At 33.8% G+C, this 24,359-nt stretch overlaps 3 protein-coding genes across 3 annotated transcripts in view; 1 reads left to right on the top strand and 2 right to left on the bottom strand.

The window, feature by feature from the left end:
- LOC117330578 overlaps window positions 1-1,884 on the bottom strand; it is a 35,751-nt gene extending 33,867 nt beyond the window's left edge. The window contains 1 exon segment of the mRNA XM_033888988.1: window positions 1,713-1,884. Within this exon segment, the coding sequence (XP_033744879.1) occupies window positions 1,713-1,848 (136 nt within the window). The 5' untranslated portion in view covers window positions 1,849-1,884.
- Window positions 1,885-3,993: 2,109 nt separating this feature from the next.
- LOC117330571 (inhibitor of growth protein 3-like) lies at window positions 3,994-15,653 on the bottom strand. The gene is made up of 11 exons (XM_033888983.1): window positions 15,562-15,653; window positions 14,495-14,566; window positions 14,025-14,131; window positions 13,615-13,680; window positions 12,368-12,464; window positions 12,199-12,249; window positions 10,170-10,370; window positions 8,992-9,065; window positions 8,235-8,404; window positions 7,550-7,886; window positions 3,994-6,850 (listed from the first exon to the last, which is right to left on the bottom strand). The coding sequence occupies exons 1-11, from the start codon at window positions 15,587-15,589 to the stop codon at window positions 6,740-6,742; spliced, it is 1,314 nt and encodes a 437-aa protein (XP_033744874.1). The 5' UTR covers window positions 15,590-15,653; the 3' UTR covers window positions 3,994-6,739.
- A 487-nt stretch (window positions 15,654-16,140) lies between these two features.
- On the top strand, window positions 16,141-23,455 carry LOC117330572 (aminomethyltransferase, mitochondrial-like). Its single transcript, XM_033888984.1, has 7 exons — window positions 16,141-16,293; window positions 17,957-18,337; window positions 18,595-18,673; window positions 19,526-19,671; window positions 20,018-20,204; window positions 21,369-21,485; window positions 22,591-23,455. Exons 1-7 carry the CDS (start codon window positions 16,186-16,188, stop codon window positions 22,803-22,805), a joined length of 1,233 nt encoding a protein of 410 aa, XP_033744875.1. The 5' UTR covers window positions 16,141-16,185; the 3' UTR covers window positions 22,806-23,455.
- Window positions 23,456-24,359: the final 904 nt, after the last annotated feature.

Raw genomic sequence — 24,359 nt, 5'->3', positions numbered from 1 at the left:
TTTATATTAATTTTTCTTCACAATAAGATATTCAATAAATATAGTTTATATGCTGACTTTCTTTAATTACAAGAAGAGGTAAAATCCCCATCAGTTATACATTTTAAGGTAATTAAAGAACAATCAATTATTTTCTAATGCAATAGAAAAACACTTAAATGCTGATCAAAATGTATCCCAAAATTTTGTTTTTAAACAATATTGCAAAAAACATGTTAGCGTGAACTGTAAAAAAAACTTTGGCTTAAGGTCCACATGATCCACATGTGTATATGATATATTTGTTAGCAGGTAACTTTATAGAAGAAAATTATGAAATAAACAAATACAAGTGTTGTATAATTCAAGTGTTGTATCATGTTTGCCAGTATATGTATTTCATAACAAAAATGACATTAATTGTTCCCTCGGGCCATTATCTCATTCTGTCTCACCTGTAACTGAAACATGTACCTGGAATCAGATCCAATATGTTAGATCTTCAAAGTATTAGATACCTGCACACAGGTACATGTACAGAAATTTCAACTATTTCAGTAAAGGAAGATGGAAGGTGTATTACAAGTAACATATACCTTTTATATATAAACTTAAAATTTTGAAATTTAGAACTGTTAAGATCACTTAATTACTAGTACATTCAAAGAATCTTTTTCTTTACATGTTAAATCAATGTTTAACTAATTTGTTGATGTGTTCAGGTTTCTGACTTTAAGCATTGGAAGTATACACATAGAATGTACAATATATATTATGGGATGAATTAGGTTTTAATAAGCATAATATCACATCAAAAATGAAATTATAAATATGCTGCTTAATTTAATCTGAAATTAAACTACAATATAAATTAAAATTGAAAATGTTCAAGTAACGATAATTTTTTTCAAATGTTTTATTATATACTTTCATGCGATGAAAACAAAATTAATGGAATTAAACATGTGAAATATATAACTGATCAATCAATTCAAGATATAAAGTACCAAAAGATCAATGAAACTTCGCTGGAAAAATTGCACTTGGTTAAAGGATTTATATAGTAAATTTGTCTTAACTTAGTTACAGTGTATAATTAACAAGAATAGAAAGGTTGAAATATAACATCAAACTAAACTTCCAAAACCTTTTTAATAACTCTTAATTTGAATATAAATGCTAGACAGCCTTATATATGCAGTACAGGTAAAAATCACAGGTAGTCTCGGGTACTGCCCATTACCTGTATGGGGGTTTTGCTGTTCATCACCTCTTAGGGTGCAGTGCACTACTAGTTTACCTGTAGTTTAAATGTAGTGCACTAGGTGTAAAAGTTAGCTTACACTCAACGGTAACCGATAACATTCTGTTTAACACTTAATTTGTTATACAATTAATCTGACATGATGATTAGGGGTAATATAATTTATCATTTCATCAACTAAAGTTCTATTTCTATGACCAACTCGCATACTTGAATTAAACGAACTGATTTCAGAAGTTGAATTCAGTAAAAAAAATTGTTTGTAATTGAATGCTATATAGAGTGGGTTTATTGAACATGCATTCCTCAATTTTTGGAAATTGTCAACACTTCAAAAGCGTTGAACTTTCTAATGTGTATCATGATACGACTTTTCTAGGAAGAAATGCCATGATACTGCCCTTTGCATGCGCCGACACAAAATTATTATTATGGACCGGAGCTGTCCTGCATCCCACCCAGTCCTCACCATTGGTACAGGCAAGTGCTAGAAGGTTTATTTCTCCTGCTTCCTTGTATGCATAGCGAACAATAGTTGGAGAATTTCTGAAGTCGCTGTCATCCTTTACAGTGAAAAGTCGCACTAACTCGAACAACGGAAACATTTTCAAAGACGTCTAGCTTTTCGCTGTCTGCATCTCTTCATTGCTCTGCAGTCAGCTGATGGAATTAATCTCGGTTCTCTAAATGCTTGTTAATTGTGAAGCATCATCGTAGGTTGAAGCGTTTCCGTGATGTAGATCTGATGTGTACGGTAAGTGTACTTTCACTTTGACTCGGACTAATCGATAATGCATGCAGTGCCATGTGCTGTCTGATAGGATTACGTTTAATGAGTGAATAATAGCATATCACTTAACTGACTTAAATCACAGTAAATAAACGCATCATTACTAGAACAATAACGTGTCTTTAAATCAGACATACATATCAGTGCATCAGATAATGCAGTACTGCATGGAGAATTCCAGAAAATGCACATATGTACATGTACCTGTATTCACCAATGTGAATCAGTTATAACTTGTTTAGAGAGTAATTATAAGTTATAGCTATATATATATAGTTGAAGGTTCTGTGGAAGTTTATTCCCATTCTTCCTAATAAACACATTACTGTAATATTCTTTAGAAGAATTTGCATGTATTTACCAACGGAAAAAAATACATACAAAATAAGTTTAAAAATCATTTTTACAATAATAATATGAAACAAGTTATTTTGTCAACTAACATCAATGACTAGGGAACTAGTACAAGTAATCCTCCTGTCTGACGGATTAATTCTATCGAATAAATCAATGTTATATTGGCATCTGCAATTTTCTAGAGACCTTTTAAGCTTCCACCACGTTTGAAAGTTATCTTCATTACTGCCCAATATTGACTTCCAAGAATTAAGAAGCACAAGTGTAACAATTCATTTTAAAGTCGCCATCAAAATATATGCATTGATTTTGATGCCTCCTCTGAGAATCGAACCAGAACCCTGGCTTGAAGATGAACATATAATCTCCGACTTATAAACAGCTAGGCTGCAAAAAATGGTAAGTTTTAAGAGATCACTTGAATACAACCCAGTCTCTGTATATTAATAACTGTTATCTAAACTAATAATTACCTGTTAAAACCAGCTTCAAAATGTCTCCAATTCAAATTTTCATCCAATCTCATTCACCTATGGACTACAGCTAATTAATTCTTCTTAATGCTAGCTGTTACCGGCAATTGATATTGCCCGATGACTTTCCTATGTTTCAGTTTTTTACACTCAGATCGAACTGTGCCATGCCTTCAATTGTACTGATTATCTTTTAACATTGCAGGTTTTCAAAATTCAACACGATCTCGTTGTATTCCTCATATTTTTACATCTGCAAGCCATCCTTATGGCAGTATAAAATGCACTAGTAACCAGCACTTAAATGAGCAACAATATCAATTTTCACCAAAATCTTTTGTACCTATAAACTTTCCTTTTTCCAAAGGATCTTAGCACCAAACATATCAGGTCACATGAATAAACTGCAGAAGAACCATTTTTCTGTGAAGTATCCATTTCTTTCATGTTATTTTATGATTTTATCAAACATTTACAGAAAAGAATTTGATTTCCTTAGATATCATCCATGCATGGATGCTAGCATCTTCGCTAACCAAGGGTTACTCTACGCTAAGCTCCATTTCAATGTTCCACTGTTCTTACACATTTTGCCCACAAAGACTTGATATTTATTTCCAACTCCATCGTACATATTTGTGAATAATTTGGTTATACACATATAATGTGATGGACTGTCTGTCCACCAGCCCTAATGTTTTCTAAAGAATTTCCCAGCTTAATTCTAATACTGGATTATCTCCCCTTAGTTTGAAACCTAAAATCAGACATATCCTACAGACCACAATTATAAAGCTCAATTTTATTTGTGATTTTCATATTATAGAGAAAGGAGCCAGTCTAATAATATTGAGTTTTAGGTTGAGAATTTGCCAGGTCCCTGTGATTTTGGTTTGGAAATTTGTGCCAGGTCCCTGTGATTTAACCAGAATCTACACAAGTGATAACATGCATCAATCCGAGCAATATAACCATTTTGGCAGACATATGGAAGGTGAACAATTTCAGTCAGTGTTGTCCAATTACCCTCCACACAACTAAATCCTTACCCTGAATCTTGCTTAAGAGTTCAAATCATTGTAATGACACTCTGACAAAGACATGGAAAAGCAAAACCAGGAACACACAAAATCAATAACTTATTCAGTTTTTTAATATTTTTTTTCAAGGTTTTGATTATCAGTTTGAGTGACACATACCTGGTAAGCTTGTAGCTACTGGAACTATGTCAAAATTTATAATAACTTGTCATGCATGTCATGATTTTTTATATCTAGTTCATGTCGTGAAATCCTGATACATTATTATGGTAATAAGCACTCAACACTTGCTGATAACATTCAACAGGATATAATCATTCAAACAATTGTTCTCTGTAATGCATTCAAATGTTTACTTATAAATACGGTACGTAGTATGAAAACTTAACTTCCATCAATACATAATACAGCAAAAGACTAGATAAAGAATTGATTTGTTAAAACTGTTTATATCACTAATATACATGTATATATATATATCATATACATGTACCAGGCAGCATATCACCATGTTGTAGTTTTAGGAACAATGACCTTGACATTGAACTTATCAAATCTCTATTTAAAATCTACATTGTACACGTCTACCACCATATGAAATTCTTGGAATATTTGACTTCTGGATTCAGAGAATATATACATACTGCTAAGGGTAGTCGAGCATTAATTTTGGTAACAATAGAGCATTCACACTGAAAACCACTACACATGAAAAAGTTTATGAGGCTGAAACTCCTACTTTTACAACCTCTGATGACACTGGAACCCTGTATTTATCCAGCAATAAGCCAAGTCACCAACCAGGACCAACACTTACCCTCTGACCACTTACAGCAAGTCAGGGTGATGGAGTGTTACAAAACAGCATCATTACATCAACAGTAATTACATTGAACAGCAATAGGTATGAGTGGGCTTATTTCCAGGAAAGGCTTACTGTTAAATACTAATACAGTTTAACATGTAATAAAAATCTGATGAACTACAAGGAAAATGTTTTATGAAGGATATAGCTAACCATCTCGATAAAATTGGTCCAAATATCAGCTTTTATTGATGAAATACACGCTGTTTAAGAATCACTACCTTTATCCGTTACAACTTGCGAGATAATGTATTGTCATGATACATAGAGAAAGAAGCTACATGGACTCCATTTGAGTTGCTGTCATAGATAAATCAAAGTCCTACTCATAGCTGATACTTTTTTGTTTACAGTATTTGAAACACATCACTGGTAAACACACAAGCATGCTCACAAGTACACATACATATACAGAAAAAAATGATATTGTGTACTCTGTAGTCTGAGCTACGTCTTTTGGCTCCTTAAAGATTCTTGATTTAATGAAACATTGTACACTGCATTACTGTAAAATGCAAAATCTAGATTAGAGAATTTTTATTTCATATTACATAAATCAAAGAAACAATAACTATCAACTAATACCAAATAGATAAGAGTTTTTTTGTCTCTTGTGTGATTCTGTTTGAAAAGACTGCATCCAAAAGGTATCCGTGTTAACATCTGAAATACAATTATGACCTTGACCTTTGGCTGAATGTAAAACCCTAACATGGTTCTTAATTTTCAACTTAGCAATCTATTTGTAACAAGCACCTTTCATTAATTTAGCTGCAAGAAGTAAAATTTGTATTTAATTGTATTCTGAGCTGCTCCAACTTCAGACAGATATCTGTATCGATTAAAAAACATACATGTGAGTACTGTGTCTGTGACAATCTATAAATCATTCAATATACTCAATTTTTTGCCAGGAAAACATTTTAAGAATAATTTGATATGTACAGCTACTTCTGACCTGGATATGTGTATGTACTGTATAATCACACAATTTTTTTAAAAATTGAACACAATAGAATAATTGAGGATACGACAAGAACATAACCAATACCTCAAGTACAATGTATTAAGTTCCAGTGACGACAAGTTGTATGAGATAGAGTCTGAACAAGCTAGGTGTGGAAGGACAGATAGACACATTACAACTCAATCCTGTAGTAATATATAAAGTCCCCACGATGACCTACAGGAAGATGCCAAACGTATATATTTGTGAATATCTATAAATTACTGTTGTCTTTATACCTCTGTTATTTGATGAACACTTAACATTATATTTGATTCTATGTGAACATAACAACACACTTCAAAAGAACTTTTGAGTAAAAAGTCGAAACAAGTGAACCTGAATGCGAACAAAAGCCACAGTTCGGGATTGATGGCTGGCCCAGAAAATTTTTGGCACATGCAGTTTTATCGGCCCAGCTATGCCTTTCCTGAACTGAATGGCTAATTTTTGTTAGTTTTCAGTATTTCTACATAAAACGAGGATGGTGCACAAATATACAGATCTGTACTTCAGAAAATGTTGTAATTAGAATGCATGAATTTTGTGGGTTTTTTTTATATATTACTGAAAATTCTGTGCATTTTGAGGCCAACTTCTTACTCCTGACTGTTTATTGGGCAATAAACCCGGCAAACAAACAAAGTACCTATGTTTTCTCTTCTGCGAAATAGCTCCATACCACTTTGACCATTTAAATCAACTAGTTTGAATGCCATAAATTACAGATATGAAAATTACATCTAAATCCTTGAAAAAATCTCTCAAAATAAATGTGTAATTGATTCCAAATTCACACGTTCAGTGCTGAAGATAAGATAAAGAGGACACAGGTAGAGTAAATATTGATGACAGTTAAAGGGAGATCTACTGCACTACATGTAAGTTTTTAAACCAGGATTTCAACAACATTTACACCGTTAACTAAAGTTTGTTAAAGTTTTGAGTCTATGGTGACATGTTTATCATCTACGTCCCCGTCTCTTCATGGCTGCTGTACACTGGGGACAGTACCACTTGCCCTTTGGAGCCTGTGTCAGTCCCACACATCCATAATGGAACCATTCTATTGGACACTGCAAACAAAACAAGTCACAACTTGTTAAATAATAGCCATTTCTTGAGGTTAATACTGTAAAATGTACATATCTCCTAGTAAATCCTAATTTCCTGCTTTTCATGCTGACGCCAGATCATCAACATTAACATTCATGACAGAACTGCAAGGGAATTCCTTAACTACAAATTTTCCATAGTTAAACCATTATTGGATTAAGGAAAAGTTGTTTTTTTTAGTTTTTAGTAAAGAACTTCCTTAAATTCTGTAATGCTTTCCAACAGAATTTCTGAAAGTTGAGGAATATTTATGAAACTTGAGCCTGGAGGGATTGTGCTATAAAATAATGATTGCCGTAACTTAAGTTTCTGTATATTGTTTCTATAGCAAATAGTCTGGGGGCACCATTTACATGCATCATTGTGCTAAATCTTCTAAAATTTGATTTAACTTCACAGGATCAATAAAGAAAAGATTATTTGCTTTAATGGGAAAATGCAACAGTTAAGCAAAAACACTAAAAAAAAGGCTTCCAAACTCTCCATATTGCAGTACACATATCTTTTTTGAAAACAATATAAATTTTATTACCCATATTACTGCAAGTACTTGTTTGGTGGAATAGAAATTCATATCTCACAATTTTCCAATTTTTAGAACTTTTATAGTAGTGAATTCATTTTCTAGCAACTTTAAATAAATCTGATACAAAACTTACATCGTCATTATCACAGCCAACCATGTCTCCATATGACACCTGGTTACATAGACAGTAACGTGGCTCGTTCGGATCATTCTGCCAGTCGATGGGGGTACCATGCTCATCCACAATTTGTAGCTCTGTACTGACCTCCTCAGCTGCCGGGGCAGCATCTCGGACAACTGGTTGAGTAGGCTGGGGGCGTGAGGGTGGGGGTATGGGAGGTATCTGTTGTTGGGGGCTGGGTGTAGGTATGCTTGGCTGTTGGGCAGGAACTGCCTGTTGTTGTTGTTGCTGCTGCTGCTGCTGTTGCTGTTGCTGATGCTGCAGTAACTGAGCTGCTTTTGATGTTTGTCTGAAAACAATAAATTATTGCAGGTATGACATGGCAGGGTAATCTACCTGATGTAAAGCATAATAACAACGAAACTTATTCTCCCATTAATATTCATTCCTTGAAGTTTGTGAAGATTTGTTTTTTTAAAATAATGAGTTTGATCTTCAACAGACTTTTTATTGAGGCAAAATAGGTTGCTTTTTGTTAAGTTACTAGCAATTTCTGTTGTTAGTGAAGTAAAGGTCAGCAAAAGTCACTATTGAATTTGCGTAGGAAAATGTTCAATATCTCATAAATAACCACAGTAAAGTTGTTTCCCACAAGACGGCAAAGGTTGATGATCAGCTCTCATTTAAAGTTGCTTACTTTTTCTGTCGAGGTACTTTCGGTGTTGGTTCATGACTAGAAGTAGGTGTTGACGGTTGTGAGTTGTAACCCGCTTCTTTTGGAATGGAGAGTTCTTTGGCAAGGTCAGCAGTTCTTGACATTGCCACATAGCTAGCTTTCATACTTGGAGTTCTTCTGCCCTGCTGCATCTACAATAACAGATTTGACAACTAGTTTAATTTTCAGTAGAACAGCATTCAAATAGTTTTGTTAAGACAATTTCAAGAAATGTTCTTCTAAATCAAAATATCCTCTAAGGAAGAAAAACTTCCATGAAATATATTCAGTTTTTTTTCACATTCTCAGCTGAAACAGCATACAGGCATATATACACATTAAACTAGAATGAGATGTAATTTCGCAAGGATCCTGTTCATTTATGCATACAAACCAGTTTGTCAAATATTTATTGCAACATTTCTGGCAGAAATCTTGACTGACCTGTAGTTATCATCCAAAAGCAACACTAACTAACTAGTTTCATCTTGTAACTGCACTTCAACAAGGTTAGAGGATTAAATGGCCAAAAACTTACGACAAATGCAGTTGGCATCATACTTTTAACTAGATAAAGAAGCCTAACTAGTAACTATTTGGACCATGATGAACTAAAATGGTCCAGGTGCATAAAATACAACAAAATAGTTTTAAGAACCAACTGACACTTTGTACAACATTTGTGATTTTTAGAGGTAAATAGGTAAATTGGTAAATCCCTTGAAACGATGTCACCTACCACATGTTGTGTTGCTGCTATGGCTTGAGATGCGGCAGCTGCTATAGCTGCATTGCTTCCTGCTCCCATGTGACCTGTAAAGTATATCAATAACTGTACAAACCTTTCAATTTTATTGATAAAAAGATGCAGAAGAGCAGATTAACCACACATAGAGTTCATTCATTTAGAAAAGGTGGGGCAGACAAAGTTTTGTGTACATGTACCTTTTTTCTATAAAAAAACTTGAAAATGTCTCTAATTGCGCATCCCAAACTTTAACCTTTATTTGGGTATAACAAAACTGCACAAATTACACAGGTTTTTACGGTGGATATTCACAGAAGGCAGAAACATATTGATTCACAACTTCTTTTCTAAGTATACTGTTTTACAACAGCAATGTCTATACATCAAAACTAAATACATTTTGCAATAAAATTTCAAATAGTATGGAGTACCAAATTTGCATCCTATCATACATTCCTTTTACTAAAATGTTATAAATGACCTCGAAAAAATAGTCAAGGCTCACCATCAATCTAATACAATAAATGAAAGTGACAATGATACTTCTAAATACACAGATAGAGACTCCATTAGTTCTTTTGTGTGTTTTCAGGTTTTATTGCCTATTCTGAGCATTACAGCATACAGTACTTTACAATTACACCATAAGGTTTTGAGATAGTTTTTGGTTTTGGTTTTATTATTGTTAAGCATGCTATTAACAGCCAGGGTCATTTAAAGATGTGCCTGGTTTTCGAGGTGGAGGAAAGCCGGAGTACCCGGAGAAAAACCACCAGCCTACGGTCAGTATCAGGCAACTGCCCCATGTGGGTTTCGAACTCGCAACCCAAAGGTGGAAGGGCAAGTGATGATAAAGTATCAAGACACCTTAACCACTCTGCCACCGCGGCCCCTCTTTTGAGATGGTGATATCACCACCCCGGTTCTCATATTGAGAACATGACATTGCCTGGATTTGACCCTAGGATGGTAACCATGAAGAAGATGCTTACCTTTTTGGTACACCTGATCTTATCATCCTAATACTTTTTAAAAGGTTTCAAAATAAATCTAATCTGTTCACATTTTTGTCCTTGTTTTAAGGATTTTGAGTATATGGTTTTATTCACAAGTAAATAAATGTTTTCTTTCAATAATATTAAAACTTGAAAGGAAAGAAAAATATTTACCCAGACTATAAGTCAGTGATGGCGCTGGTGTGGAGTTAAACATGGGCATGGCTGGTGAGTTCGACCCCGAGTTGGACTGCCTTCGTGCTCCAATTGTCTCCCTTGCAGCTTCGTGCGCCAGTGAGGACAGGACTTTTTCTGTTGTGATCCTCTTCTCTGTGTGATTTGTTACAGTAGCTTGAGAAGGTGGAATCCGTCTCTCTGTTTACAAATGTAGAGTGAATATATATATATATATAATACACAAAAAGTGTACATCAACACCAAATATCACTAAATACCAAATCGTAAAATTATGGCTGGGACAGTTTTAATTCTAGAGTCAGGTTGGTTTTGATCATCATTGCACTAAATAATGCTAATCCTTTATCATAAAATTACAATGAATTTAAAGGGACATCATGGTAAACCAATCTTTAAAAAATATAACCTTATGAACAATAACCATTCAAATTTGATGATATATGTACATAAAAGACATCAATTATTAATTACAAAAAAGGTTATCACAATTCGTTGATCAACAGTCTGGATATATAAATTTTGTGACATACACGATAAAACCCATGCGCACAACAAACTAAAACACCTGAAAACAATAATAGCTTCCAACGTAAATCGACTGCGGTTGAAAACGATAACAGCTTCCGCAAAAAAGAGAATAATAGGCAAATGGGTCAAAGACAATCCTAGAATCACACTGGGGAAGCAGTACAATCGATTTGAACATGAAAACAATGACTGCAGTAATAGACACTGCTCGTATTCTGCTTGATTGCTGGATAGTAGGTCATAACAAATATTTATACAAACTTGGTCATATTTATACAGTCTGTACCAGTACATCGCTACTGTCAATATACTATATGTACAGTGTTTACACTTTTATATGTACAGAACGTGTTATTTAATATTTAAACCACTGTATAACATCATTATCCAACTAACCCAGATGGAATATTTCGACTTGTAAGCTATCGTGTGTTTGTGTTTACAAATGAAAATGCCTCGATTTCAAAACAGTCACGTGATGATTTAAAATTCTACCATGTTTGCTATGCAACGCCAGTTTTGATTGGTTTAAAACCATGTATTATTTTCCAATAATACACGCTCGTGCCAATAATACACGGTCGGGAGTCACGGCTGTAACAATTTTATATATCTAATATTCACCCATTTTATAAAAGGTTACCATAGCAGAGTGGGCTTATGGGTTAGTCTTTCAATAAATTTTTATCACGACGCGAGTTCGAATCCTACGGAGGCCCCCCTTTTTTTTCTTCTTTTTTCTTTCTTTTTTTATCCTTTTTTTATTTTCAAAATCAATGCTATATGATAGATGCTCTTGATCGTAGTACTGTATTGCCTGTATATTTCATCAACAAATAATGCAATACTCAAGAAATAAATTACAAGGTTTTCTCGGGGTTTCTTTGCTGTTTTTCTATTAGAAAGAGGTCGATCTCAGAACTAAACAGTACAGGGCAGAATAGAAATAATCAACTTTGACTCGTGTATTGTTGCAGGATATACAACTCGGACTCGGATATTTTGCAATTTTAATTAATAACTCAGGCCTGCGGCCTTCGTTATTAATTCAATTGCAAAATATCCTCGTCCTCATTGTATATCCTGCAATAATACACGAATCATCGTTAATTATTTCTTAAATAATTTCCGCATTAAATTTAGAGGGGGATTCCCAACTAAATCGAGTGGTCAAATCTGGACATAGGGATTGACTGTGAATATTGGGATACCACAAAAACATAACTAGAAAGGAACAAAACACGTACATTCAATGAAAATAACAACATTTTTACCGTGATGTCCCTTTAAGATAATACTTTTATTTAAATATTAGAAAAAAAAACAAAAACAAAAACTGCTATTTTAATGTAATGATGCATATTAAAAATGAACAGAGTCATGGTGCAGCCAATCTTTTCAGTTCACTGCATAGCCCTATTGAAATCTGTATGAAATATGGAAAAAAAAAAAAAAAAAAAACCCGAATAAGACTTACTTTCGGCTCGGTGGCTGTTAATTGAGGGCTGTTTGTCTAATTCTAATGATCCTGCAAATTGAAAAGAATAAAACTTTTAAAATCATTCATAATGTCAGGAAGCATTAATGAATCAAACAGGAAATCTTGGACTTCATTGACAATTTAAAATTAAAATGAAAATACTCACGTTTTTCTAAGACTTCAGTTATACCCATATTGTCAGCTTCTAGCTCCATCTTAAACTTTGACAATTCTTGATCTAATTTACGCAAATGTCTGTCAACCTGTTAATTTAGAAAATCAATACACAGCTAAATTGAAAGTAAGAGAAATAATAGGATGTGTCACATGCTAGGCCAACAATGAAGATATTACAAGGACATAGTTGTCAAGATCCCCTGCCCATGCAAGTATTGTATTACATGAAATTAAAGTGGGCAACATGCATAAAAACATGAAACACATGACACAGCATTTAGAATCATTACATGTATTTGTGTTCAGTCATTAAGTTCCTGTGAAAGTAATCACCATAATTAATAACTAGTCTACCAAGTGAGTTTCATCAAAATCTGATTATTCCTTCAAATGATATCGTGCGAAAAGCAATCAGCCAATCAGATCACAGCAGCCTCATTAAATATGCGTGGCATATGCTGATAATCGAACTTGAGCGAGCTCGAGGGGTTTAGGTAATAAGTGTACCAAGGAAGTTTCATCAAAATCCGATCATTCCTTCAAAAGATATCGTGCAAAAAGCAATCAGCCAATCAGATCACAGCAGCCTCATTAAATATGTGTGGCATATGCTGATAATGGAACTTGAGCAAGGGGTTTAGGTAATAAGTCTACCAAGCAAGTTTTATCAAAATACAATCATTCTTTCAAAAGATATTGTGCGGAAAGCAATCAGCTAATCAGATCACATTAGCCTAATCAAATATACGAGTAAAATTCCTATAATCGAACTTGAGCAAGGGATTTCGGTAATAAGACTACCAAGCAAGTTTCATAAGAATTTGATAATTATCTCGAAAGATATAGTGCAGAAAGCAATCAGCCAACCATATCACAGCAGCCTCATTAAATATGCACGGAATATGCCGATAATCAAATTTGAGCAAGGGGTTTAATGTTTCAATGTTGTAACTTGATCACAATTTCATGCTTATGCATACATTATAATTAGTAATATCTGCATGTTTAATTTTGATTTTAAATAAGTTATATTCCCATGTTTCATTTTGACTAGATTAAATTAATAACTGTTTATAAAGAAAACCTTAACATATTATTTTATATGGATCGTTGAAAAGAGTTTTAGCCATTTCTAAGTTCGATATATATCTGTGCCACATATTTTCTTGTCCATGAACAATTTTAAACATAGTCAAATGAACATACTTGTACAACAAAAACATCTTGTATACATACCAAATCATGAATGTGGTTGGCTAACTGTACTTTTTCATCTGCATCTTCTAGAGATTTATAATAATCCTAAAACAAAATATTATAAAACTCAATCATGTTTGTTGAAGGTTATTTTCACAGTGATAAAAGATATTAGGACAAAAGTTCATAAAAATACTGAATACTTCTGTGCCAGTAATGTCTTAAGAGCTCTGTGTGTTCAATCATCTTGAAATTGGTGTTGGGAATCATTTGATTTTTTTATTATCGACAATCAGTTGGAAGCAATGAAGTTTTACTCATCATTGATTAGAATCAATTCAGTTTAACTATCAATTTCAATATACCTTAATCAATTTTTTTGTTGACATACAATATAAAAGTAATCTTTCTATCTGGTTATCATTATATCACAAAGATCAACAACTTACCTGTTTAATTTTCTCAAATTCTTCTTCCTTTGATTCAGATTTGACGTTTGTTTGAATACATTTCTTGAAAAAAGATTTAACTCGCTCATCTAAACTATCCAGGGCATCTAAAAATATTGAAGATACATATATATTTATACCGTAAGCAATAAACATCATGTTGAAATATGACTGTAAAATTTTTTATGTCAGGTATGACTGTATGACTGTACACGAACAAATGACTGAAGTTTGTATAAGTATGTCAGAGAGGTAAGCAAAGTACCATACATCTCCAGAAAAACAGTACCAGTATATATATGCTTATAAGGTCTTACATTATGAATTGTTATTCAATGTCAAATGGTCGGTTGCCATATCCTTCTAAATGTTAGAAATGGTCATTTAGGAATGATTCAATGAAGACTGGAAATATGTCTACATTGAATGAATCTTTTATTTCTCATATTGGTAGAATGTTTGTATCTTACTTTGAACTTGTAAATCCATTTCTCTCATTTCTGTTAATTTTTCCCTCATTTCCATAGGAAGATTCTCTATCACTGGAAAATAAAAACAAGGATGTCTTTCAATCCACAACGAGATGGAGAACACTTTATCAATGATGAGGGGGATGTATATTTCTGAGATTTTGCTTTTGTGTTATGAACTTACAAAAATAACAGAATCCAACAATTTGTGAGTTGGTTGGTCTGACCACAAGAGTTTGATGTTCTATCAATAAGAATATGTACCAAGAGAGGAAAAATGCAACAAACAAACTGTGACTCAAACCTCCAAATTCTAGATGGACGTTCTAATCATTTGAGCTACCTGGCCACTGGCACTCAACCTAGTACACTTCAAATACATTCCTCCTTCTTTCAACGACGTCTTTGACCCCGAAAGACACACACAATACCTGGCCTATACGACATGTGTGGGTATTCAGTTGGGTGCCTTATGTTACATGAGAGGAAAATGCAACGACCAAACCGGGACTGGAGACTCAGGACCTCCAACCTCTAGATGGATGCTCTAACTATTTGAGCTACATACATGACCCAGTCCAGTTCCGCTTCAATAAAATAATCCCTATAAATTTACCCTGTCTGAATACTATATAGTGATTTTTACAGTATACAGGGTGTTTTTATAAGAATTGTTATATGTTCTTATTTGTGGAACGTCAAACTCCTGTGTTATATATATATACATACATAAGCACAATTGCATTTACAATATTGTACATGTATGTCCATATGGACAAGCAATTTTAAGTTCTCTCGTCTGTAATACATTGCAAAAATGCCAAAACATGTCACACTTCACGCAATTCAATACAAATAACATTCTATAACCTTGCAATAACTGATAACCAATGTCTTTATTATATAATCGTTCAATCTATGACCATGACAGTGCGTTTTGTGTCATTTCAGTACATAGACAACATACACAAACAAACTGATTTCTTCGCGTAGACTACAACATGGCTATAAAAATGGCAATTTATCACTATCAGTTGTTATGTTTAATTGTATCAATACCAACATACTTTCTAAATAATCTTCTAAATACAACATTTTGGAGTTTTTGTGTTACTGCAATCCTTCTCAACTTTCTGTTTCACGTTGTTATATCGGAAGGCATTTGATTCTTAGCTAAATTCGGTAAGAAAGTCTGGAAACATTCCGAATGATTTCACCGGGTAAATTAAACGAATGTAAGAACACATTTCATTGGATGAACAGATTCACCTATCTTTAATTAGTCTACCTTTGTTGAAATAATAAACGCGTTTAAAAACATTATTCAAAGCTAGAATACAATTAAGTTGACGGAACTTATATGTGTATTTATCCATATATATAATGCAATTCATACAATATCATTACTAAATGCAAAATCCAGTAACCAATCAAATTGTCTGTTCTAAAACTAAACAAAATAATAAAAGGGAGTAAAGCTAGTTTTATTACCTGTGTATATTATTGTGTTTTTATGAGAAATTTTAATCTTCACATGAAAGAAAGACCATATGAAATATTTATTATAATTGATATTTAACCCAAGAATGACGACGAAACAGAAATACAGAACCTTGTAATACGCAACTAATCGTGTATATATTTTGTCCTCTGATGTGTTTTCTGTCATCTGCTAAATTTCCCTATGAAAGATGAGTCGCATATTTACTGAAGTTTTGAAGTCATTTTCAGGAGTAACTAAATGTCAACACTTGAAGATACAGTATGTGGGATGCGCGAAGCGGTATGCGTCATCGAGTGTACGTATGTCTCAATTTAGGTATAACAAGATGCAAGTAAAATAAGCTGAAAACGCTCAATGTCACAATTTAAGTAACTGAACATATCATGTAAAATGTAAAACAGAACTATGTTCAGACCTGTTCACATATGAAGAGAGTGTCATAAAACGTCCCAATGCTTGACTTATCTGAGATAGTTTACCACATCCATAATATTGTAATGCAGAGACGGATATGAATCTCCTGATGAGTCCGGCAACAGCCCTAATTGATACTGAAGTAGGCTGGGTCAGGAGACGAATGTTTGCCATACAAAAGACTTCGTGTTGACGTGTTATATTTTTTGGATGTACAAAAACATACTGTTGTACAAGGCCGGGACTTAACAAAATAGAACTTTAACAGTGACCGACAATCAACTCCTGGTCTCATCTTCTGTTTCTTTCTCCGGATTAGTCGAAGTGTTAGGGAAAGATACACAACTCCAGTATAAGTTTTACAGGTGTAATTATGTTCAATGAAGGTAGCCTGTATATAAATCAGCATGTAACAAAGTAGTAAACCAAAAATAAAGCTCAACATAAGAAAACTCGGGTGTAAAATAATATAAAAAAGAAAAATATAGTTAACTAAATAAGATACACTAAACTAAACTCAGGAAAAATGAGAACTTAATTAAATATGACCTATGTATATGTTAATATTGAGATTGGAACAGCTACCCTGTGCTTCCTACAAGACCTTAACTGTCTATACCACAATACAAACTTATATGTTATCAATAGCAATTGATACATACGGTAAAAGCGAATAATTTGTGATAGACCTAATGATGGTGTTATATGACCATGATATGTGAAATCTGTATTGTGATGAATCTATATATAAATCTCAACATAAGAAAACACAGGTGTTAAATAATACGAAAAAGACAAATATAGTTAACTAGATAAAATACTAGCAAAACAAACACCAAACAAAACTCAACTCAACTCAACTTAAATATATGTACTTGTGATATGAAACTAGTTGCACCATGGTATGTATCGGCTTATCTGAAGTGTTCTGATGTTAATACATGTACACATGTACACTGTACATGTATTGCCTTTAAAGCTGCCTTGTGGTGATTTACATGGCCAAATTATCAGAAAATTTGGACTAATAATATCAGCTGAGACCATGCATATATACATGTTGGTATGTATGAAATTTAATGTTAATGCTACACTTGACTTACATTATACTAACAACAGGCAAGCTATACAGTCACCTATCAAAAGCTGAATGTGTAAGCAGAGCTAGGGTAGCTGGTAAACATAATTATAGATCTAATGTCAACTTAGATATAGCTCAAGAGAGGAGATAATAGAAATAATGAATGATGCCATGGGCCTATTTATTTTGATCAGATTCATTTCCTACAGTAGAGGATACAAAAGCAAATCTCTAGGGCTGAACATGAGATCTTGTGACATTGTGTATTTCCATTATGTATTTCGGATTCCAATGCTTGTCTAGAGGTTAAATTTGGGAATTAAAGTAAAGATAATTGTTTACAATACTTTGCCTTTACAGCATTTATTTCTGAGGTGAAGTAGGTTAAGATGTTGATGACTATTTTGTGAAGCATTTGTTTAATGTAAATTCATTCAATTTCTTTTTTTTTTTATATTTTCAGGCAGCCAAACGTACATGTCTGTATGACTTCCATTGTAAAAATGGTGCAAAGATGGTACCATTTGGGGGATGGGAGATGCCTGTCATGTATGCACAACAAGGGGTAACAACTTCACACTTGCATGTTCGATCAGAAGTAGGACTCTTTGATGTCTCCCACATGTTACAAACAAAATTTACCGGAAAGGACAGTATAGCCTTCATAGAGAGTCTGGTCGTTGGGGATGTTGCAGCACTAAACGAGAACCAAGGAACACTATCTCTACTCACTAATACTAAAGGGGGAATCATTGATGATCTAATTGTCTCTAAAACTCACCAAGGATACATTTATGTTGTCTCCAATGCAGGTTGTTCTGAAAAAGATTTGGACCATATAAGGGTTTGTATTTTAATTGTTTTGCCTGTATATTAATGTATTTGCAGTCTTAATATTGCAGTATGTCGAAGTTCTTTGTAAAATTAATGGAAAATATAGTAAAACTATAAAATGTAGTTTTTTGTTAAATATATATCCAAGTAACTAATTGGATATTTTGGATATTGAATGAAACCAGGGCACATGAAAAGAAAAATAAGTAAATCTGACCAGAAGTCTTCAAAGTTTTATTTAGCAATGGTTTCCTGTTTATTATGCAGACAAATCTTGCTGAATCTCGGAGAAAAGGCATGGATGTTGACATGGAAGTTATAGATAATGGACTCCTAGCACTTCAAGGTTTGTAATCTCTTAAGGTATATTATTATTTTAGTTCACATGGCATGAATTGGAATTCGGCAGTTTTTTTATCCATCATTTGTCTTTCGATCCAAATCTTTACTTTGAACAGGTAACTCTAGAAAATTGTTTAAACCTGAGTGTCAATATTTGACCAGCACAAAGTAGATACCTGGGATAGAGTGCTATTAAATTTCTCTATATAAATGACCTTGACCTACTTTTTAGGTCATAGGGGTCAAATATGTTTCATATTTTAGAATACTTTTCTCTAGTTCTTGAAAACTCACAATGATGTTCCATATTATGTATTTGGCCAACAGGGACCCCAGAAGCACTGAAATGTTTCCTCCTACAAATGACCTTGGCTTAGTTATGTTTGAATCTTCAATCAATTATCTGAAGATTCAAAAGAACAAATGGATATTATACTTGTTTATGGTTTGTTATACCAGCAATGCAAATACTTTTTGTCATTGTTGTGTTCAGGTCCATTGTTAACTTTGGCAGTTTAGTATATTTGCTTCGGGCAAAGGGTAACTTGACATGAAATTAGTGAAAAGCTTAACAAATCTTCACAAGTTCATGAAAATCTAAGATCAGTATGTTTTGGAAGCATGTATCGGGATGAATGGTTAAACTATGAAAATTTGTTCTAGGTCATGTGGGCCATAAAAGGTAAACTGCATATAGAATTTTCTGAAGAATAAGAAAATCTAGTTTTAATAAACTGTTTTGCTATTTTATACTGCTTAAATATACGTATCCCTATCCAGTAATACAGGCCCCTGAGGCTTGTCTTTAATTTTGAAGTATAAAATAGTGACAATAGATGTTCTGTTTGGTGTGTAGGTCCTAAAATGGCCCAAGTGCTTCAAACTGGAATGAACATTGACCTTTCAACTCTTCCATTCATGACCAACACTCTAACTACAGTGTTTGGTATACCTGACTGTAGAGTGACACGATGTGGTTACACAGGAGAGGATGGGGTGGAGGTGAGAAGTGTTTGTATATTACACAAATTAAAATTATTTCATTTGTTTGTCCCTACTGTTACGAACAAGTTAATGTACACGTTTATTTAAATAAGACAGTGCTCAATTAACTTCTGCAGCCATTTTATTACTTCAATCTAATATAAAATACATGTGCTGGTCAACTTATCCAGACTTACGTACAAATAAAATGAATAAAACAAAAATGGAGTTATTTCCCCTTAGACCGTAATATAATGAGATATCTCATGGACCAGTATCACTATGTACATAACATTGCATGACCTTTCATATTGCTTTGCAAGCAAGAATCAATTGATGTAATCTTTTTTTTTTACCAAATCAGATATCTGTGCCTGCAGACAGGGCAGAAGAACTAGCCAATGCCCTACTGAGCTCTGAGGCAGCAAAAGTACACCTGGCCGGTCTAGGTGCTCGAGACAGTCTTCGTCTGGAGGCAGGACTGTGTCTCTATGGAAACGATATAGATGAGGATACCACTCCAGTTGAAGCTACCCTTTTATGGACTATTGGTGAATACTGTTGAAATGTAAACTTAAAATGCATTGACACATTACACAATACATTGACACACTACACAACACATTGACACACTACACAACACACTGACACACTACACAACACACTGACACACTACACAACACATTGACACCCTACACAACACATTGTCACACTACACAACACATTGACACACTTTACAACACATTGACACACTACACAACACATTTTCACACTACACAACACATTGACACACTGCACAACACATTGACACACTACACAACACATTAGCACACTACAAAACACATTGACACACTACACAACACATTGGCACACTACACAACACATTGGCACACTACACAACACATTGACACACTACACAACACATTGGCACGCTACACAACACATTGACACACTACACAACACATTGACACTCTACACAACACATTGACACACTACACAACACTTTGGCACGCTACACAACACATTGACACACTACACAACACATTAACATACTACACAACACATTTGCATACTACACAACACATTGTCACACTACACAACACATTGGCACACTGCACAACACATTGACACACTACAAAACATATTGACACACTACACAACACATTGACACACTACAAAACATATTGACACACTACACAACACATTGGCACACTACACAATACATTGGCACACTACACAACACTTTGGCACACTACACAGCACATTGACACACTACAAAACATATTGACACACTACACAACACATTGACACACTACACAACACATTAGCACACTACACAGTACATTGACACACTACACAACACATTGACACACCACACAACACATTGACAGTCTTCACAAGTTGACACATTAAACTAGCAGTTGATGCATTACACATTTTACAGCCGACATACTACAATATGCAGCACTGCATTCTTTCCAAAACTAAGGAAACTGCAGATTTCATTTTAATTTATAATTGGGCTTACACCATTGTACAATATGCAGCATTGCATTCTTTCCAAAACTAATGAACATGCAGATTTCATTTTAATTTAATCAAAAGGCCATAAACACTACTGGGATTGAATACCATATGATATCAGGTTTGATCTTGTCCTGTTGCAACATAAATGCTATAACAGAAGACGTAAGATAATTATGTTTTTATTATAGGTAAGAGACGAAGAGCAGAGGCAAACTTTCCTGGAGCCGACATCATCCTACAGCAGATTAAGGACAAGCCTAAATCTAAACGTGTTGGTTTCTTGTCGACTGGTCCTCCTGCCCGAGGTAACATCTAATCTTAACATTAACAAGAAATATCTTTAAAAAAAGATCAACGGCATAGTTTTAATGCTAGTGGTTATAATATAAAACTGTTGGTGAAATAAATTAACGAACTAGATCTATGCGTTTCGGCACGGATAACAAAATTATATCAGTTTGAATCATTTTAGTGATAATAAGACTGCATTTGAATCGGGAATATAATTTGTATTAATGTGCCATTTGAATATTCAGTTTGCATTCAATCGTAACTTTGCTTCGTTTTTAACTGCATATCTGAATTTTGCATTTACCGCTATATTGACCAATCACATACTTCATCTTGACCAGTAACGCCACTTTTCGCGTCATTCCGGGGCCAAAAGAATATTATACGGCTATGCCGAAAAAGGATAATTTCTACTTGTCTATAGTGCTAGAAATAATTTTGATGTGTGTTAGATTAAATCTGTTTGACTTTTTAATTTGTCATGGGCTGGGAATGTTGGTTTAGAATACATGTACATGTGTATTGTAATAAAAATATTCAGATCAGGATTCATTTGTATCAACTAGAACTTCTACTTCAAATAAAAGAAAATGATCTGAATATATGTAAATGTGTATTTATGACTTTGATTTCCCAAGAGTAATCATTTAAATCTGAGAAATGCCTGTGTTGTTTTCAGTTTTGATTATTTTGAAACTTGAAAACTGACTTGAGGCATGTTTGTCATGGTCTTACTGAGGCACAGTGGTCTAGTGGTACAAAATGTAAGGGCTAAGAAACCAAAGGGTCACTAGTTTGAGTTCCAGCATGGGCGCTGTGTTGTATCTTGTAAAGTCTGCTGTAAAAAATGAGTGCGTGGTAGAGCAGTGCAAGAAATGTCGTAATCTGTTAAAGCTGAAATAGCAGCGCCGGCTGTATGCTCCCCTGGGAGTTGAAAAAGACATTGGCTGGTTGCTAAATGCCTAATAACTACAGATGATAATTTATGAATGGTTTTGAGACAGCTATGTTGCTGTGAAGTAGCAGTATATAAAACTCCTAAGGCTAACAACCCTAATTATTGTTGAATGCCAACAGTTTTGTTGATAGCTACATATTATTTCCTCTTGTGTTTTGTAGCTGGCACTGTGGTGTATGACGAGGCTGGAGATCGCATCCTTGGTAAACTAACCAGTGGGTGTCCTTCACCTTCCCTCAACAAAAATGTCTCCATGGGCTACATTGAAACACCATATGCAAAAAATGGAACCAATGTCAAATTTGAAGTCAGGAAAAAATTGATTAATGCAACAGTTTCAAAAATGCCATTTGTTCCTGCAAACTATTTCACATGAACATTTACGGTCCACCTATCCGTCTTACCTACATGTATATTGATAAAATTTACCTCCCATCACAACCAGTCGTTAAAAAATATGTTTTTTAATATTTTTGTGACCACATCTTTTGAACTTACAAACCAATGAATGGATTTCTGTGAAATTTGTCTTTTTCTGACTTTAAAGATAAGAACTGATGGCCAGTAAGTTGTACAACTTCATCTACTAGGTTTCAGGAGGATAGCCTACTTAGTGTCATTCAATTTATCAGAAGAAGAGAAACAAGTTCTGGAAGTTCCCAAGCAGAATATTCTAGTATTGCCTACAGCTGGTTGCCAGTGTGTTTATATGTGGCTTGGGAACTTGGATTCAGGAGCAGCTTCTGAAATGATTCTTCCTACATTATCAACTCTTTGTAAACCACTATGGAATTCATCTTCCGATTTCTTTTGACTAGAACCCTTGATCAAGAAATTATCATGGCTTCTTTCAAATTTCATGCCATTATTGTCTTTAAAACCTTTTCGAACATATTTTGGTAAATACTCTTGTCATTGTGTTTAAATGAGGCACTTGCTATTCCAAGCTTAAGAAATGCTTAAAATTGTGTGTTTACACATCTGCGTGGCCTTCATTATAAATGTTAGAGCAATGTTGCTGTTTGATTTGTTACAAATGCTGCACGGTACTAACAATCACACAATCAATATTCTGTAGCAAAACAAAAACAAAAAACAAAAAAAACATGGGTGGGCATTTTAGTATATATCATATGCCTTCAATGATATTTTCAGTAGACTATAGCTACTTGTGGTGTATCTGAAGTGCCCGTCATAAAATGTGGCTGAATGCAATTTTATTAATCACTTTTTTTTGGCATATTTTTTTAATGTAGTTTATGTTTATTTACATTTGTTTTGTTCTGTGTTGTCTTGAGTTTATTCTAATCCTAGGAGTTGATCTGGTAATATATATGATGTACCAAAGAAAAAGTGTTGCATAAACCTGCTTTACTGAACTAGCAACAACTTTATTTGAATACAATCCTGATCTGATCTAGGAATCTCGAACCCAAGACAAGTTAATCTCATCATGTCGACAGATAAATCTTGTTGATAAAGTTATGCGACATTTTCACATGTTCCAATGTTTTGTTTTTTTTCTCGCATTTTTTTCCCCTTTTCTTGCAATATTTTACATGTACATTGTATGTTGAAAAATATCAGGTGTTACCTTACTTTACTAGAAATCTTTGATATCCTGTTGAATTGGTAAATTCATCCACCATGTGCCAAGTCCCCTGTGTTACCAGGTAATGAAAATGACCTTTTACACTGACTATATTGATGTTACACAATGCAATTGTTGCATGTTAGGAAGAATTTTGCATATGTTTTGTAAGTTTTGATGCATTAAAGTTATTTTAAGAAGAATTTACCTGCAGATAGAAATCTTGCAAAAATGTTAATTTCTTACTACTAACTTCACTACAGATACACATAATTGCAAAGAAATTATTATCTATGAGTATCCTAGTAATATCATTATCACAGAAGAAAGGATTTATTG

This window comes from Pecten maximus, chromosome 7 (genome assembly GCF_902652985.1).
Source record: "Pecten maximus chromosome 7, xPecMax1.1, whole genome shotgun sequence".
NCBI lineage: Eukaryota > Metazoa > Mollusca > Bivalvia > Pectinida > Pectinidae > Pecten > Pecten maximus.
The sequence above is the reverse complement of the archived record's forward strand: the minus strand, read 5'-3'. Positions and strand labels throughout refer to the sequence as shown.

Bases quoted from the DNA above. Each gene is read 5' to 3' on its own strand.
- LOC117330571 (XM_033888983.1), bottom strand. From the start codon at position 15,589: ATGTTGTATTTAGAAGATTATTTAGAAA. The intron at 12,465-13,614 runs GTATGTATACAA...CTAAATTAACAG, and splicing joins CCAACCACATTCATGATTTG to GTTGACAGACATTTGCGTAA. The intron at 8,405-8,991 runs GTAGGTGACATC...CTGTTATTGTAG, and splicing joins TAGCAGCAACACAACATGTG to ATGCAGCAGGGCAGAAGAAC.
- LOC117330572 (XM_033888984.1), top strand. From the start codon at position 16,186: ATGAGTCGCATATTTACTGAAGTTTTGAAGTCATTTTCAGGAGTAACT. The intron at 18,338-18,594 runs GTTTGTATTTTA...TTTATTATGCAG, and splicing joins AAGATTTGGACCATATAAGG to ACAAATCTTGCTGAATCTCG. The intron at 19,672-20,017 runs GTGAGAAGTGTT...TTACCAAATCAG, and splicing joins CAGGAGAGGATGGGGTGGAG to ATATCTGTGCCTGCAGACAG.